The sequence below is a fragment of the Poeciliopsis prolifica genome, unplaced genomic scaffold (assembly GCF_027474105.1).
Source record: "Poeciliopsis prolifica strain line A6 unplaced genomic scaffold, Auburn_PproV2 SCAFFOLD043, whole genome shotgun sequence".
In the NCBI taxonomy this organism is placed as follows: Eukaryota; Metazoa; Chordata; class Actinopteri; order Cyprinodontiformes; family Poeciliidae; genus Poeciliopsis; species Poeciliopsis prolifica.
The window spans coordinates 3715966-3732661 of record NW_026562418.1 but is presented as its reverse complement, the minus strand read 5'-3'; the positions used below and the strand labels follow the sequence as shown (position 1 = coordinate 3732661).

The following is a 16696-nucleotide window of genomic DNA, read 5'->3' as shown; positions in this document are numbered from 1 at the left end:
AACTGAACTGGAATTTATGCTGTGAGACAAAGTGGAAGTGTACGGAAACAACAGCTGCTTTGTTTTTGTCATGCAGCTTTGTTTCCTGTGCTGTCCTGGAATTGAGTGGAATAAACTTGAATTGAACTGTAGAGAAGGCAGATATTGCCAAACAGATTTCCTGGTTTTCACTCGATCAACGTCAACCTGAAATTAATAATCCACATCTCATTTCCATTAAAAACTGCATTTCTTTCACAGCCACTGGACTTTGTTGCATTTGATTCGACGTAAAAATAGTTCCCACAAAAGAAAAACAAAACAGACACATTCGAGGAAGAGGATGTTTTTTAATTTATTATTAAATGACATAAATAAAAACTTGCACCAAGTTCAAATAGAAATAAGAAAAGCGTATGTACAGGCGTGGGACTCGTTCTAGTCCAGCAATCTGAAGGCACTTGGAAACGTCGGTAAAGGGAAAATACAAATACACACATTAATTTACTCTATATACACACATGTACATTTCCCTGTTAGCGGAACTTTTTTAAAAATCTTTTTGGGTTAAGAACAAAAACAAAACATTAGAGAACGTGATGGGAAATCATTTGGAAGCCTAAGAGCAAGTTTGCATTCAAAACCCGAAGCGCAGATCTGATGAAGTGAGTTTGCTCCTTCCCAAAAGTAGCATTGCCTCACTTGGCAATGAGCTACAGATTGCACAAATGACCCAGTCTGTGCCTGCTATAAATCAATACACAGGCCAATACTGAACGGGTGCCAGAAGATCTCTTACTTCACTGAGAAGTCATGCCTAACACACAACTTGTTGGCTGTTAGAAAGCAGATTGTTGCACTCATTGCATCGTGAGTCTCCAATTAGTCTAAGCATAATGTACAACCATGATCTTGGTCTGAGTTGTGTCTTTTTCAACAAACTGACATAAATGATCCGTTTTCATTTTATTTTTTTCCCATGACCACCCTGGCAGGACATCCCTGTACTTTAGTCTGTACCACACCTCAAGGCCAGACGGGAAGCAAGGCCTCAATAGCTCTGAGCTACAGGCGCCCATGTCGCCGTGAGCCTGGCGATGGAGTTCTCGAACTGGGCGTCCCCGACTCCAACTTCGCTCAGGCTGGGCTCGTACATGGTGGACGGCGAGGAGACGGGTAGGGAGGAGGTCAAGCCCGTGTATGAGGAGCCCCTCAGGAACTGGGAGGTCAGACCTCCAGGTACAGAGCTGGAGGAGGAGCCCGAAGGGGTGAGTGTGGTGCCGGCTACCGACCAGAGGCTCGGGTACTGACTGTGGGCAAGATGAAAACGTAAGCTGACTGATGCAATCTCTTTAACTTCACTCGATCAAAGTGCAGACGACAGAACGCAACGTTAAAGAGTCTCACCCAGAATTAGACGTGGAGTTGGTGGTGTGAGACAGAGTGCCCATCCCTGTGGAGTTGGGAATCTGGAGGGCGGACCAGCTGTCGTGGGTCGGCAGAGTCCCAGAGTTGTTCTCCATGTAGTTGTCTGAAAAGGAAGTGAGGACAAGGAAGTGAAAGCAAACTCTCCCCTTTACATCCCAACAGCGTTTAATCACAACGCTCAGCAGAATTCCCTCTGCTGAGGGAATTCCAAGAAGATTGTACTTGTGCTGGCGCTCCGGTGGGGGTAGTGGCTGGGGTACGGAGCCGCCCTGTGGCTCCTCAGGCTGGAGTAGCGGTCGCAGTACGAGCCAGACGGGTGGCTAGCCGTGCTGCTGAACTGAGGCGGGCTGTTGTTGGGGCAGATGGGACTCTGGCCTGGGAGGAACCAACCTCCAACTGCAGAGGAAAGACCAGCACAAAGCCATCAATCTGTAGCTCAGATCATTAACATCTCGTTGACGTTCACTTTCAACTTTCTCGACATTTCGAGGACGTTGAGAAACGTACGTTGAGAATAACCGGACTGCTGGCCGTCTGTACTGTGGTCAGACACGTCTTTATGGTCACTCCTAAAATGGAAACACACCTTTAGATCGCCAAACATGACATCTATTGATAATACTATGTACAGACATCTATGGATAATATGAAAGACAAAGACTGATATAAAACTGTTTTTTTAATTCATGTGTGCTAAACCATATTAAAACAAAGCCTTCATGTATTTCATGTGTTTGGAGAATTAGTTTCCAGACCTGTTGCTCTGTCATGTAAGGTCAAGCACGCCGTACCTTTCTTTGGCATCCAGAAAAGCTTTAGCAAAGGGATTGTGTTTTATCTTTAGAGCAGTGATCTGTGGAAAAGAACAAAGATGTCAGAATACCTCGCAATACATGTCGTAGTTTTAGGACAGACGTTTTTGGGGGTTTTTTTGTGAATGGTTGTTGTCACAGCGGACCTCTTCGTTCTGGTAGGCGGTGACGGCGATGAACTGGGTTTCGGGGAACGACTGGCTGCTGATCATCTTCTGGATTCCTCCGACCTTCACGATGTGGATCCTCGGCTCGTACTTGTGCAGAGAGTTCAGCATGATCTGCGGAAACATCACAGTTACTCGTCTGAAGGATCTGCAAAGTTTTTAATCAACCTGACGCAAGGAAGCCAATGTCATGTAAAAGCAATCAAAAATTTTAAATAGTGTAGATTTAACCATTTTTTTTCGGGTATGGCAACGTCTTATTGATTACTTTAAGTCCTTGAAGACACACTGGATGAAGTTTCATTTCCTCTTTATTGTCTTTGGGGTAGTGGTTGTTGATGCTTCGACCTGACGGCTTGATTTGTAGTTTTTTGTTGTTTTTTTTTAAATATCACTTCTATTTGTTGAACTTAATGTGCAAAACTACATATCAAAGTTCTTAAACAAAAAATGAGAGCAAAAAACTGGTGCCGATTTTTAAGGCACAAATTCTCCATATGAGTCCAAGACTTTGGATCCTCACTGGGTAACACTTTTTAAATTATTATTATTATTATTATTATTACTTTGTGTCACCCCTGTAACAAATACATTGTAATGAAAGGTGTTTGGCTCACCTGTCCTCCGCCGTTCAGCTTGTTGGAGAGCTTCACCTTGCTGAAGGAGACGGGCGCCTTCATCCAATGCGCCCCGAAGTTGGGGGAATCCGGGTGGATGTAGACGCAGCTGGGGCTCTGCGGCTCCGGCTTGCCGCCGGGGACCCACTCCCCGTTCACGTACTTCCAGCGGTTATTGTCCGCCGCCACGAAGTCCAGCAGCACCGAGTACATGGCGTTCGGGTCTAGGCCGGACACGCTGACCCGCAGGACCGGAAACATCCTCCTGCGGGCCACAGGGTCAGACTCTCTGAATGTTACATGTTGTGCGGCGCCTGAAGACACAAGTCATGAAGAAAACAACGCTTGCATGCAGACTTGTCCCGTGCGGACCTACCTCCCGGTCTTGGTGACGATCATCTCGTTGGTCAGCTCTTTGAACTTGCTCCACAGCTCCGCGTCCTCCAGCGTCAGCTTGATGTCCCGCTCCGTCACGTCTCCCTTCTCGCTGCCCTTCTGGAACTCGCTCTCCACGGCGCTGAGCAGATGCTCCAGGCGCTGGTCGGGGCTGGAAGAGCTCATAGTCCCCAAGTCAGGTCGGATGAAGACTGTTTTTTAGAAGAATAAATAATAATAATAATATAAAAAAAAGATGATGAAGAAAAAAAAAACTAATCCCACGGGAAGAGATAATCCCGCCAACTCAGGCGCGAGCGCAACACCGGATTGGAAGCCCCCCGAGGCCCTGCTCATTTAAGGGCCCCCAGGGACCTCATGGGGGATGCGGGGGCGTGGTTTGGCTTCAGCGCACGCCTCGGATTTCTGACGGCCTCCTCGAGACTCCACCCGGTAAGAGCCCGGGGCCCGGGGCCCCTGGAATGAGAGATTCAGAGAAATGGATCCAGGTTGACTTGTTGAGGACAAAATGACGCTGTTTGTCTCACAGCCCGGTTGGCACGAAGCCCCGAGATCTGAGGTCATAGAGCAGATGTGTGTGTGTGTGTGTGTGTGTGTGTGTGTGTGTGTTGTGTGTGTGTGTGTGTGTGTGTGCAAAAACACAAAATCTTACCAAGTTTTTTTTTCTACTTTTAGCTGCAAAACTCTTCACGCTCTTAAAATAAGACTAAGATGACTTACAATAACGTTTCGGCAAAATATAAGAGCTGAATGATAAAACTACTGTTTTAAGTCAGTAGATCTTTAATTGTGATCATTGAGGAATTCTTTAATAATCACAATCAATTATCACAAAGAATTACTTTTAATTAGTTGCACTTTTTACTGACTCAGATCAAGCTTCTTCGTCTCATTAAAAAGTTACTTGTTCATAAGTTTGTCTTATTTTTGGTTTCTCAAGATATTTGTACTAAAAAAATAAAATAAAATAAATACTTGACAAGAATTTGTGTTTTTGCTGCTAATTTCAGTAAATAAGCACGAGATCCAGCATGTTTGTCGGATTACAAGTACCTTCTATGACTAATAAGAAATAATGTTTTTATTCAGCCCAAAATTATACATTTCTGTATATATATTTTATTGGTCTGATAATATTTAAAATATGTTATTAGCAATAAGTGATAAATGTTCAGAACAGACAGAAAAAAGCCTGAAAACATCAATAGATTCATGTGTTTCATGAGTTACTGAAAAAATGTGACCTTTTAGTAAAATCCTGACATATTGAATACAGTCATATATTTGTAATATCATTTGAGATTGAATACATTTTCAAAATGAAACGACATAAATATTTGTTTCTGTCACTGCTTTGATCTCCACATCCGTTAAAGTTTTCCCTCTTTAGGTTTTTTGGTTGCATCTGCTGATATATTTACTGATTCTGATATTTTTCCAGTCCTGGTCATTGCGTTTGTGTTGACAAAAAAAATAACACAAAGTGATCATATAAATATGTTTTCATCACTGATGATCACAGCACCTCCTGCAAGTAACATTTCAAACCAACAATAATCTTTTACTAACATTTCCAGTCAGGTTTTATTGTAAAAGTTTTGCCTTCATTATTTATATTGTGCTAATCGTCCATTTATTGATTTACTCGACTTCTTTTCTGTTTTCTCATGTTGCTCTGTCATCTGCATTTCGATCAAGTGAAGTTAAACTTCTCCAGTTTGGAGTTTTTCATGGATTCCTCTCCATATGTGGAGTTTTTTGGGGTCTGATCCCCATTTCGCTCTCAGCTTTCTGCTTTTTGAAAACTGGACAGAAAACTAATTTTAAAAAAATATCAAGATTTTCACATTAAAATACAACAAGAAAGTCTGAAGGAGGAGAAAAATAACCAGACGGATTTAAACATTCTAAACTTACTTTTATTTATTTTTATAACTTTCAACAAAATCTTGTAACTAAGTGTTACTTAGTTACACTTTTACTTGACTTATTGTTACTCATCTGCTGCAACAGAATAAACCTATTACTTACATGATAAGAAGATGCTTCAGATTCTTTAATGGCGTTAAAACTCCCTCCAGCCTGAATGTGTGGATTTGTCTGCAGTCCAGAGGAACGTTTTCCTCTCTGTCAGTGTCAGGCGCCTCACTCCGACTCTAACCCTACCTCAACCCTAACCCTAACCTTCTAATGAGAACAGTGAAAGATTCAGAGGGTTTTATGAACCGCCTGTATGAAGAAACAGAAAGAGAACAAAACAAATCTGCTCTTTTTTGTTTGTTTTTAGCAAACACACAGAAAACAAAGCTACTTTCAGGCCTTTTTGTGAGGTTTTCAGTTAAAAAAACATGAGATTTAAGGCCATTCGGTTATGGCCTTAAACTCCTAAAGTGGTCCCAATGTCCTCCAATTTTTGGCCGATTTTCTTTGGAATGAGTTTGCAGTTGCAGGTTTTGTGTGAGTGAATCTGGGGTTTCTGGCTGAAAAGCCGCGTCGGGCTCCTGCTCCTGATGGCTTGCAGGCTGAAAGGTGTTCCTGCAAACAAAGGAAGGGAAGGAAGAGAGGCCTGTGCCTTTGAACTCAGCTGCATGTTTGTAAATTGTGCTAATCTTTTGTTGCGTCAAATCCACATGAGAGGATTTGTGTTTGCAGAGCGAGGGCCATTAGGGCGGCCCCCGTGTTCCCGTCGCGTGGAGGTGTGGAGGGCCCCGGCGGTGAGGCCCTGGGTCTGCATCAGGGGCCTTCGCAGTCACCAAAACGCTCAAAAAAAAAAAAAAATCACCAAAGCTGCTGTCCGCATTGGAGTCAGAGCTGAAACGATTAATCGGATTCATCATGTTTAATCGATTATTAAAATGATCTTCACCTAATTTAAGGATCATTCAATTGAATACAGAGTCAAAAAAAAAATTCTGCAACAACAAATAAAAAAAAGAGAGAAGGAAATCTCCTATTAAGCACCTTTTGCTGTCCAGCTGTTAATCGGTTCGTCCATAAAACAATCAGCAGATCGGACCTTCAGCGTATTGATCAGTCCAGAAGAACTGAGCTCCTCACATGTTGATTTCTTTAGCTGCAGATCCTTTGCTTCAAATAAAAAATAATGCTTTCACTGCATTTCAGGCAATAAAATGTTTATTTTCTTATTTCAAAAGGAATTCAATTATTATTTATGATATTGCACAAGAAAGCTTATGTGGTTAAATGAATGTGACAAGGTTTTTATCCGATTAATCGATTAGTCGTCAGAATAATCGATAGAAAAATACCAATCCATTCATCCTGTTATGTTTATATAAATCAATGATTCCCATCAAATCCCTGCCTGTTTGTATTTGTTATGTTTTTGACAGCCAATAGCGATAATGGAAGATGCCTTAGCCCCGCCTCTAAAATTTACATACGTCAGAAACGCCCCCAAGAGATGACGCCCTGAAATGAAATGAAATGAAATGAAATGTTTCAGTTCTTGTGTCACATTGATAACAAAGTTCCTCCCAATAAACCTAATAAATAAGAAACATTTTTGTTTCTTATTTCTTAAAGTTCAATGTTTCATTCCTTAAAGCTTAAAAGTTAATTAATTTTGAAAGATTACCACAATCCCAAGTGAGGAATTACACTTGTAACAGATGAAGATATAAATGATAATAATAATAATAAAAAGTTAGCAATTTACAGATAAAATATTTTTATCAATATAATTTTTATGTTCTTCCACTAACAGGTAAAATATTATATATATATATATATATATATATATATATATATATATATATATATATATATATATATATATATATATATATATATATATATATATATATATATATATATTGTGGGGTTTAGTTTTATTTCCTCAACTCTTTTGCTTTTTATTTCTTTCTTATTTTGTTCTTTTTTTAGCTCACTTGCACTTAATATATTTAGAGGTCTTTTACAGCTGTTTATTGTGTGGGAACCTCAGGGGAAGCAGGAGTGCAATGGACTCTGTGATATTGTTGGAAAAACCTGAATCAGTTTCCCTCCGAATTCATCACAACGCTTTTCCTTTTTATCTGAAGCTTTTGTAAAGTCAGCTGGCATTTTTTCTTACTTTTATTTTCTTGTATTATGAGTTCTTCATTGTTTTCTAAGTTTTCATTTCAAACTTTGTACAAGCTTATAAAACATCTGCATTTTTGTGTGTGTGTGTGTGTGTGTTTGTGTGTGTGTGTGTGTGTGTGTGTGTGTGTGTGTGTGTGTGTGTGTGTGTGTGTGTGGTGTGTGTGTGTGTGTGTGTGTGTGTGTGTGTGTGTGTGTGGGTTAGCTGCCTTTGCTAATAAAGATTGATTAATGAACTATGGTGAATTTCTGCCTTATATTTTCCCATCAGCTCTAAACATGTTAGCTTAGATGTGTTACTTCAAGTTATAAATAAGAAGTAGGAAGACATCTCTGTGGTATATATGTATTTATAGTCTTGACTGTATTGAAGAGCCATAACAGAACAAAATAGAACTTAAACAGTCAGCAAGTCACTCGCCTTTTGTTTTCAAAGTTTGTTCAATGTAATTTTATCAGTGTCTGAAACGACGGCAAGGAACTGTTACACGTGGATTATGACATTTAATATAACACTACATACAGCAATAGGCTCAGATCTCTGCATGGCCGTCAGTAAAATCAGCTGATGGTCAGTACATCCACACAGCCGATATGGTTTGATATCTGCTGTACTGAGTGTGATGCATCCCAGGTCGTCACCAGCTTTTACGGCGGTTTTGTTTCCTCTGAGGCTCCCGGGTTCCCATCACCTCCGCCTCGCCTGTCTGTGATGTACTTGGAATTGAGTGAGGGGCTCCGGAGCACGACTCCACTTTACTGCACCACTTCCTGTTCCACAGAGGCCGTAAATGTGAAGGGGTCCTCTCACACCTTGGCATCCCGTATCATTCAGCTGCCTCTTCCTTTTCATTTCCAGCGAGACACAGAGAGTGTTAAAGAAGCGGCTGCATAAAGAACGTGGCCCCCCAACCTGCCCCTCCCACGGCCCCCACAGACGCTCGAAAGGAAGCCGCCTCGCATCTTCAAATTAAGATCTGCTCTGGTTGGGGATGGGTTGAAGAACAAACAGTTTATATGCTGGTATATAAAGTCCTTTGGCTCCGACTCTGCAGAGTTACATTTACAATCAAGCATAACTCCAAGAGCAGTTTAGTGCAGGAGGCTGAAAAATACCACTTAGAAAAACACATTTCATTTTCAGTCCAGGCTTCAAATTCTTGGAACTAATCTGATGTCACTGAACTGTCCCAGGAAGTTACGACACCTCATCATGGCAGAAAGTGCCTGTCTAGAAACTCAGAAATGTTTAGATGAATCTCAGAAATCATCCAGAGAAAACTCTGAAATATCTGAGTTATTTATGTATTTATTTTCAAATTTTTCTGATTCAGCTCAAAATTTCCGAGTGTTTTGATGGATATTTATTCCTCCTCTTTTTTAAAAAAAAATCTATCATGGCCCTAATAGGAAATCTCTTAAGATTACTCGATAATCAAAATTGTACTCGTGCCTTGCATAATGTAAAATGAATGTTTTTACACCTAGTTTTTGTTATAGATGTGTCTTGTTTTTTTAGCTTTGGTTGGACGGTTGACTGTAAATGTCACTAGTTTTAGCCACGCGTTGAAATTCATGATAAATCATAGGTCATGCATGTGGTTATAATGTCAACTGCAATTTTTTTTATTCCCGTCCATCGACCTGCGAGGACACTACAGATTAAAACTGCTCTCTTTGATCAAATCTACCATATTTACTTGACATATTCTTGTTGATTAATGTGCACAGTCTGAAATTTTGAAAAATAAAGTCTTGTCTCCTAAACAGCGAGGAACATCAAAACGCTCAACAATACATAAAACAACAGCAAACTGAGGGAGAGACGGAGCTTCTTCACCTCATATGGTGAGAGAATGTCTGCGCCGAAGAATATGAAGTTTGCTTGTAAAGTCTCTGGAGCCACACACGCACACACACACACACACACACACACACACACACACACACACACACACACACACACACACACACACACACACACACAGTGACAGAAATACTACTGCTTGGTGAACTGTGGGTTAACCAGCTCAGTCCCTGCTCTGGCATTAACACACACTCACCTAGGTGAGAAATATTACAGAGGCCTGGTGCTTCACAAAGAGACAGTTATGGCGATGCATATTTTCCAGAGAAGCGGCGCTGGCCTAATCGAGTAAACAGGCTGAAGAGGAAACGTCCTGGGAAGAAAAAACACGCTCCAGAGCCCGCCTGGTTCAGGACAGAGGCCGCGACGCAACAACTGCAAGGCCAGGAGTGTTTGATAGGAGGACGGCGTACGCCGATCTAGTCGAAGTAATTCAGTGTTGCTTCCAAAGCAGAGAAGTTATTTTAAAACTTTTCTGTCACACAACCTTTGGAGCAACAACTTGTGAAAACGTTTTGAACAGAACAGGGCGACTAAAACTTTGCTTTCTATATAAAATATCATTAATGGGTAGATGCTAAACGGATCAGCGTGTACCAATCAACAATATGAGAAATAAAGTTTGCGATGTGGACTGTTGCTTTCCCCAAACGTCTGCTGTACAGAAAAAAAAACAAAAAACAGGGATTTGTGGAAGCAAGAAAGGCGAAGAGGGTCATTTATTACTTCCTGCTCCAAGGTTATGAAACAATTAGCTTCCAAGGGAGAAACAGACAAATTCATGTCAGAGCTACGACTAAAAGCTCTAGAACAGTCAGCAGCTGGACCACTGGAGGAACCGCAGGTGAACTTAGACTGTCTTCTACTTTTTCAATGTATCCAAAAGATAACCTGTGGGAATGTTTCATATTATTTGCTTTTATTTTTTACGTTTCTCTACCTACACCTGCTAATGTATATGACCGACCCATTAACATCAAGTTATTCTTCATTAGTAAAATAATATTTCCTGGCTGGACCAACAGTGGCTCCAGCCCGGAGACCCACATTCTGATGAATCCGGCCCTGCAAGCCGCAGACATTTTTATGGCTTTCAGTTTGTTTGATATGATACGATGTGATATCAAACACATTAATACAACTAATTAATACAATATTAGTTGTATTAAGTGTTGGCGTCCCCATCAGTTTTCAGAGAATTAAAATGACATCGGCATTAAACGGAGATTCCCGCTGAAGTGAATCTAGATGACTATTAAATGTTTGATGTTGACTTTAACTGTAGCAAAAATGGGAAGAAATATGTGTGTCTTCTCACACGCACACACACACACACACACACACACACGCTCAGACGATCCTCCAGGATGTGGATTGAACCCTCAGCTTGGTCTGTCACGTTTGCGTTTTCACGTCATTTTCAGGAAATCAAAACTTTCCTCTTCTAATCAGCCCTCCCTTTGAAGGGGATACAAAGAATTAGTGGGGACAGTAATTCCCCCCCCCTCACACACATATACCCCGCTGGTCCCCCAGCCCCATCTGGCCTCTGCCAGCCCTCTGGGTGCCCTGCAGCAGACCTCTGGACCTTTGGCATGCTAATGATAAGACGCTCAGCTTCGACACCAGCAGCCTGATGGAGGAGAGGGAAAGTCACAGGGAAAGATCCCGGGAAGGGAGTTGTGCTTTTCACTGAGGGGGCGTCACCCCGTCATATGGACCTTAGAAATATGGAGACACTGGTTAAAGAAAGGAGTGAAACGCTCTCAGAAAACAGGAATCCTTCATTTCCTTTGACTTTTTTACGTGTTGAAGATTTAACGCACCAACTACGTTCAATTCGTTTGTGTCAGATTAAAAGTACTGTTTGAAAAATAATCTCAAAGCAGAAACATGCTTTTCATTAATCCCACATTTCTGTATTGAAATTTTTTTTTTCTCCAAGCTGAAAATTGTCGTAATTAGCAGGAGAAAAGGGCATGAAAACATCACTGGGTTCTGTTTAGTGGATTTAGAGGGATTCAGTACATTAATCTGAATTTGACTGAACTGGATGACAGCAGGAGTGAAACAGAAGATATTTATGAAACACACAGAGCTGCCAGCAGGGGGTCAGTCAAAACGCAGCAGCCATCATGTCAGAAAGAAGTGAAGAATTATGAAGAGAAAGGCTCACCTATACAGACATTCATAGATTTCCCAGTAAAATCTTCAAAACATAAGACTTATTTGTATCAAAAATGCCTTCGAAATATGAAAAATAAATAAATAAATCATTTGTTTCACTGCTAAAATATTTCCCCATGACTGTACGTTCTACCACACATCAGGTCCCGTGATTTTGCTGCTGTTGTGTGTCTGTGAAGTTTGTCTGATCATATTTGAGGGGACATGTTGTGACCTTCCTAATCAGAGCTGCTGTATGGAGTTCTCCTATTTTTCTGGCTTTTCTCCCTTTTTATTTTATTTTTCCACCGTCGGTCAGCGTTGTCTGTAAATATAAGCAGCTGAGCTCAGCAGACACTAGTGTGTGAGAAAACACTGCTAACCCTCCTGGCTGCACAACCACCTTCCAGCTGTGTGCACGTACTCAAACACACACACACGCAGACACACACACACACTCGGGTCTATCTCTCTCTGATGGAAAGCGGCCGATTGCCTCCGCCTGCACTGAGGAAGACATTAGTAAATATTGGCTGATCTGAGCGTTTCAGCGGATCATCAGAGCGGGGCCCCGCTGTCTGCCTGCTGGGGAGGACGGACCGGGCTGGGGAAACCAAAGGGGGGCCAGCCTCCACCGACTAACACTAAGTGTTAAAGACAGAAGGATTAATGATAGGTGGAGGCCAGGAGCGTTATTTACCCAGAGTCGCAGGAAGTGTGACTGCAGACCTCATCACCTTCTTCCCCAGTCAGAGTTTCCTGTCTCTATAAATGCACAATTAAAATGAGATGCTCACACACCTCACTGTCACCCTCTGACACACGACTGATGAACTATCAGTGTGTCACCCTGCACTAATCCGCACAAGCAGTAAGGAGCTGGTAGGTTTCCGGCTCCCCAAGTGGGACATAAAGTGTGTGGGGTTTCCTACTCATTCAAACCGGATCCGTTTTCACAGAGCACCGCACAACACACTGGATGCACCATCATCACGGTAACAGGTGGCGGTGGCTGCATCATGCTGCGGGGGTGTCCCCTCTGGTCAGGACACTGAGGAGTACTGGGAGAAAACCTGCAGAACTCTGGAGACTGTGATGAAGGTCTGCCTTCCACTAAACATTCAGTCACAATAGAATGGATTTGTTTTCATTTTCATTTGTGCAGCTGTGTGTTGTTTTCCTGGATGCATCGTGGTGAAACATAGCAGTGGCAGGACCAAGCTGTGAGGATGGTTTTCTTTCACAGCAACATAAGTTGTGGAGAAGAGCTGAATGCAGGGTGATAAAGGAAGCAAACATTAAAAAACCTTATTATTATCTCTATTATTGCTAACTCTCGATTACGCACTACTTTGTGTTGGTCTGTTACGTAACATCCCACAAACAATGTGAGAACTTTAAAAGGTGTGAATTGTTGTGCATGTTGCCGGGTCTCCTGCAGCAAAAACAAGAGGAGGGAAGCTAAAGATCTTAGCGTAGCAGAGCTTTTTCTTTAAAATGATGAGAAGGTTCTCTGTAAACTTTAAATGATTCCCTCCCCCCCACCCCACTATATCTTGCTGCTTCTGCTTTCTCCTCTGTATCTCAGCAATTAGTCATGTCCCACCATGCTAACGCTGCCTCTACATGCTAACGCTGCCTCTATAGCATTAGCCTGGTGAGTCAGGGTTAGCGTAAGCTTGCGTTATTTAGGTGTGCGTTAAGTGTTAGTCTCTGTGACATATTGTTAATGTTAGCATTAGCTTGTGTGTGTCAGGGAAACTCTTGCGTCGGTCAGGGTTAGCTGTTAGGGTTAGCTGTTAGGGTTAGCGTTAGCTCATATGTGGCTCCACAGATAGGGGAAGGTGGTGGAGAAGCTGCTTACACCTCAAACAAAGAGCAGGGGTTTGGGGGTGGGGGTGCAGGTTTTTTACTGCCTTCCCACGCCAGTCAACACCACCAGCTGACTGGAAAGTGTTACCTGGAATATACTTAGTTGCCCCCCCAACCCCTCAGCCCCGCTCCCCCACATCCCCTTCACCAGCAGACAGCCAATCTGGATGCAGGCAGAGTGGTCCAGGTGTACAAACAGCAAACTGTGGGGCCACATCAAAGGTTCCCATTAAAAGACAATAGAACCCCCTCCCCTCCTCCAGCCCCCCACCCCCAAACCCCACCCCCATTCCCTTCCTACACCCCCTCCTCTGGAGACCAGCCATGGCTTTAAACACAGAGCACAGCAAACCCAAGTGCAGGGATTCCCCTCTGACGCTGGACGCTCCACCTTTCTGTTCTCCCCCTGACTGTCTGACCAAAGTCACTTCTAGATTCTTTGACGTTGTCACATAAAAATCCTTGAACAAGTGTCACGGTTTGAATTCCGAAAGTTGCGATTCTGCATTTGTTTCAAGTTGCCAAAAGCAATGAAGTTGCTTTGTCACTCGTTCATCTATTAAGCCTTGCAATGTAAAAGACTTGAGCTGCATTTAGTTGTGTCTACTTACTTCTACTCTTCAAGTCAGTGGTGTCCAAACTTTTGCACCGAAGGCCAAAATCTGGTCATTGTCTCCCAAGCTGATCAAAGGCAACAGAGGAATAAAAGGAAGCTGTTCAGTTCATTTTGGCCACGTGTCCAAATATTGAATTAACATTAACAGCCATTTTGTTCTGATGGGCACTTGTCTCTTCACAGTGAAGGATGGTTATTTACAGTTTCCAGTAAGCTTCATAGCTAAAAGAAAAATGATTTTCTGTCATAAATAGTAATTTATACTGTTTATGACCTGTGGCTGTGGGGATGGTGAGAGGCACACAAAATTATTCAAAGAGTCACAAAGATCCTCCAATCTTCAGAGCTTCTGCCTCACAGAGCAGCCCCTTCCCCAGGACTTCCCCACCCAGGCCCTTCAGACTAGCCAACAGCAATTAGCAGAACTGCAGAACTGCACATCTGCAGAGCTCATTATAGGAGCTACGCTGGTAAAAACATTGTTGAAGGTAAAAACAGCAGAGGAGCCAGGTTGTGATAACTTCCTGAAGGCGGAGTTTCAGAAAGAAAGAGCAGAAGTCTTTAAAGAGACAGAGACCCAAAGTCAAGACATTAAATTACAAAGTTACACACACACACACACAAGTTATATTTAAATATATATATAAACATTCACTTTTATAAACATGAGCTCTCATAACATGAGTCCACATAAACCCTAAAAAGGTGGAAAAGCTCCAGATTTTATAGTGGAGTCATGATTTGTTCTTATCTTTAGCAGCTGGAAGGCAGGAAGACATGAACCCTAGCGAGAGCCTTGGTTGGACGGTTGGACGCTGGGTGGCCTGGGAACGGCCTATCTGGGCCCCGCAGACAGCAGCAGCCTCCAGCAGCCTGGAGCTTTGATGGGTCTCCTCTTTGTAGTTGGCTTGTTACTCAGTAAAAGTGAGGGCTAAATGGCTCCCTAACAGGAAGCAGTTTACAGGGTGACGCTCAACCTGCCTGTGGCCCTCCATTGTCCTCGGCCCCATGTCCCACTTCATTACCATTTCCATAAGAAAGGAGCAGTAATTGCCCCTTTTCTTCTACTACCCCTTCATCTTCAAGTGTCTTCCCCCCTCTCTCTCTTCTACCTTTCTTCTTTAAAAACGTCTGCGACACCTGACTCTATAACGATTTTTTTTAACGTATTTAATCACCAAAATGTCTCAGTAGTAGAGCTGTTGGTTTGATTCAAACATTTTATTAGTTTTGTTTTCTCATTTTTATCTGTTTTAAAAGGTGCAACTGATGACATTTGATTTCCAAACATATTTCAAGAACATCAAACAGATCAGAATGAGAGGAGCTTTCACACTGGAGGTCCTTCTCTGACCTCTGACCCCTTCTGATTCTCCTCATGCTGTGCCAACAACTTCGCCTTGCAGAGGTTTTTAGATCTAATTGTCACCTTTTATGTCTCACTCCAGTCACAGACATCCATGTGTTTTATTGGGATAGAAGTGCAGGTGAAACTAAAACGATACGCTTAAAAACATTTAACAAATAAACACCAAACAAAAACAGGATCGGATTTTTGCTCATTCTTCTTTGGAAAATAGCTATCAACAGTCACGCTAAGAACAGCAATATTCAAATGTTTCCTCAAGTTATTTAGGTGTGGGCTTTGATTAGGCCATCACCATAGTAGATGCTGTTGTACCCCTGGTTCCAAACCACGGGAACAACATGTTCTGTCATTTCTTTGTGAGATGAGATTCTGCCTTGCAAGTTTAAATCTTCTTTAACATAAAATATTACGTATAACAGAAAAAAGAAAATCTCTTCTTTCTTTATCTTATTTTCCACATTTAACAAACATAATGTGTTAACAGGATCACACGCCTTCACACTGTGACCCGCTCCAGGCCCGTCTGGCTTCACTTTGAACTTCCAAGGTGACGATCTGAATGCAGGACCAACTGAAGGACATGGACATGCAGAGGGGACAATGGGCGGCCTATCAAGGGCAACGTGAACTGATGCAGAAACATCAACATGTCCGCCTGGCAAGATATCTCCATGACGATAGGGGTCAGGGGGAGGGCTCTTATGCATGCTGCAGGTTACACTAAAAAAAACAAACAGGTGATCCAAGTAAAAAACAAAAGACTTAATTTGTTGCTAGTAATTAAATAAGTTGATCCAAGTATCTGAGGTTGTCATGTTGGACAAATGAATTAGGAGTGACAAATTTAAGACCCATTATCTGTTTTTCAGCGTACACACCACTTTAGCTGACGATTGAACATCAGGCATGTGTGTGTGTGTGTGTGGGGTGGGGGGGGGTGTATGTCTTGCTTGTGTCCTGCATGTGAATGCTGCAGGTAGTGTCTGCTGTCAGAGGAAGGGTTGATCTGCCCCCTCTACACCCTCTCACCCCCCTCAGCTATGAGTGGAACCGTTTTCAACTGGGCCCCATGTGGACCCATACAAAAGAGCCGGGTCCCAATCACCGTCTGCTCTTTTGTTGCAGGAGGAGCCACCGAGGCTGGGAGCGGCGCCCATCTCTGCGGCGGGCTTCCCGTTTAGACACGGCGTGGAGCTGCTTTTTCCCAGGTGGCAGTAAAGGTAGCAGGAAGCTGCTGGAGCGTGTTACTGTGGGCAGTATGTTACTGTGGGCAGTATGTTACTGTGGGCAGTATGTTACTGTG

At 42.6% G+C, this 16696-nt stretch overlaps 1 protein-coding gene across 1 annotated transcript; it reads right to left on the bottom strand.

The window, feature by feature from the left end:
- Positions 1-328: 328 nt before the first annotated feature.
- tbxta (T-box transcription factor Ta) lies at positions 329-3620 on the bottom strand. The gene is made up of 8 exons (XM_055055952.1): positions 3380-3620; positions 3004-3268; positions 2366-2500; positions 2199-2260; positions 1915-1976; positions 1630-1803; positions 1387-1510; positions 329-1289 (listed from the first exon to the last, which is right to left on the bottom strand). The coding sequence occupies exons 1-8, from the start codon at positions 3562-3564 to the stop codon at positions 1031-1033; spliced, it is 1266 nt and encodes a 421-aa protein (XP_054911927.1). The 5' UTR covers positions 3565-3620; the 3' UTR covers positions 329-1030.
- Between the last annotated feature and the right edge of the window lie 13076 nt (positions 3621-16696).

Excerpts from the sequence above, each read along its gene's own strand:
- tbxta (XM_055055952.1), bottom strand. The coding sequence starts at position 3,564 with ATGAGCTCTTCCAGCCCCGACCAGCGCCTGGAGCATCTGCTCAGCGCC. Across the intron at positions 1,977-2,198 it reads TTTCTGGATGCCAAAGAAAG|GAGTGACCATAAAGACGTGT; the intron begins GTACGGCGTGCT and ends TTTCCATTTTAG. Across the intron at positions 1,290-1,386 it reads AACTCCACGTCTAATTCTGG|TCAGTACCCGAGCCTCTGGT; the intron begins GTGAGACTCTTT and ends TCTTGCCCACAG.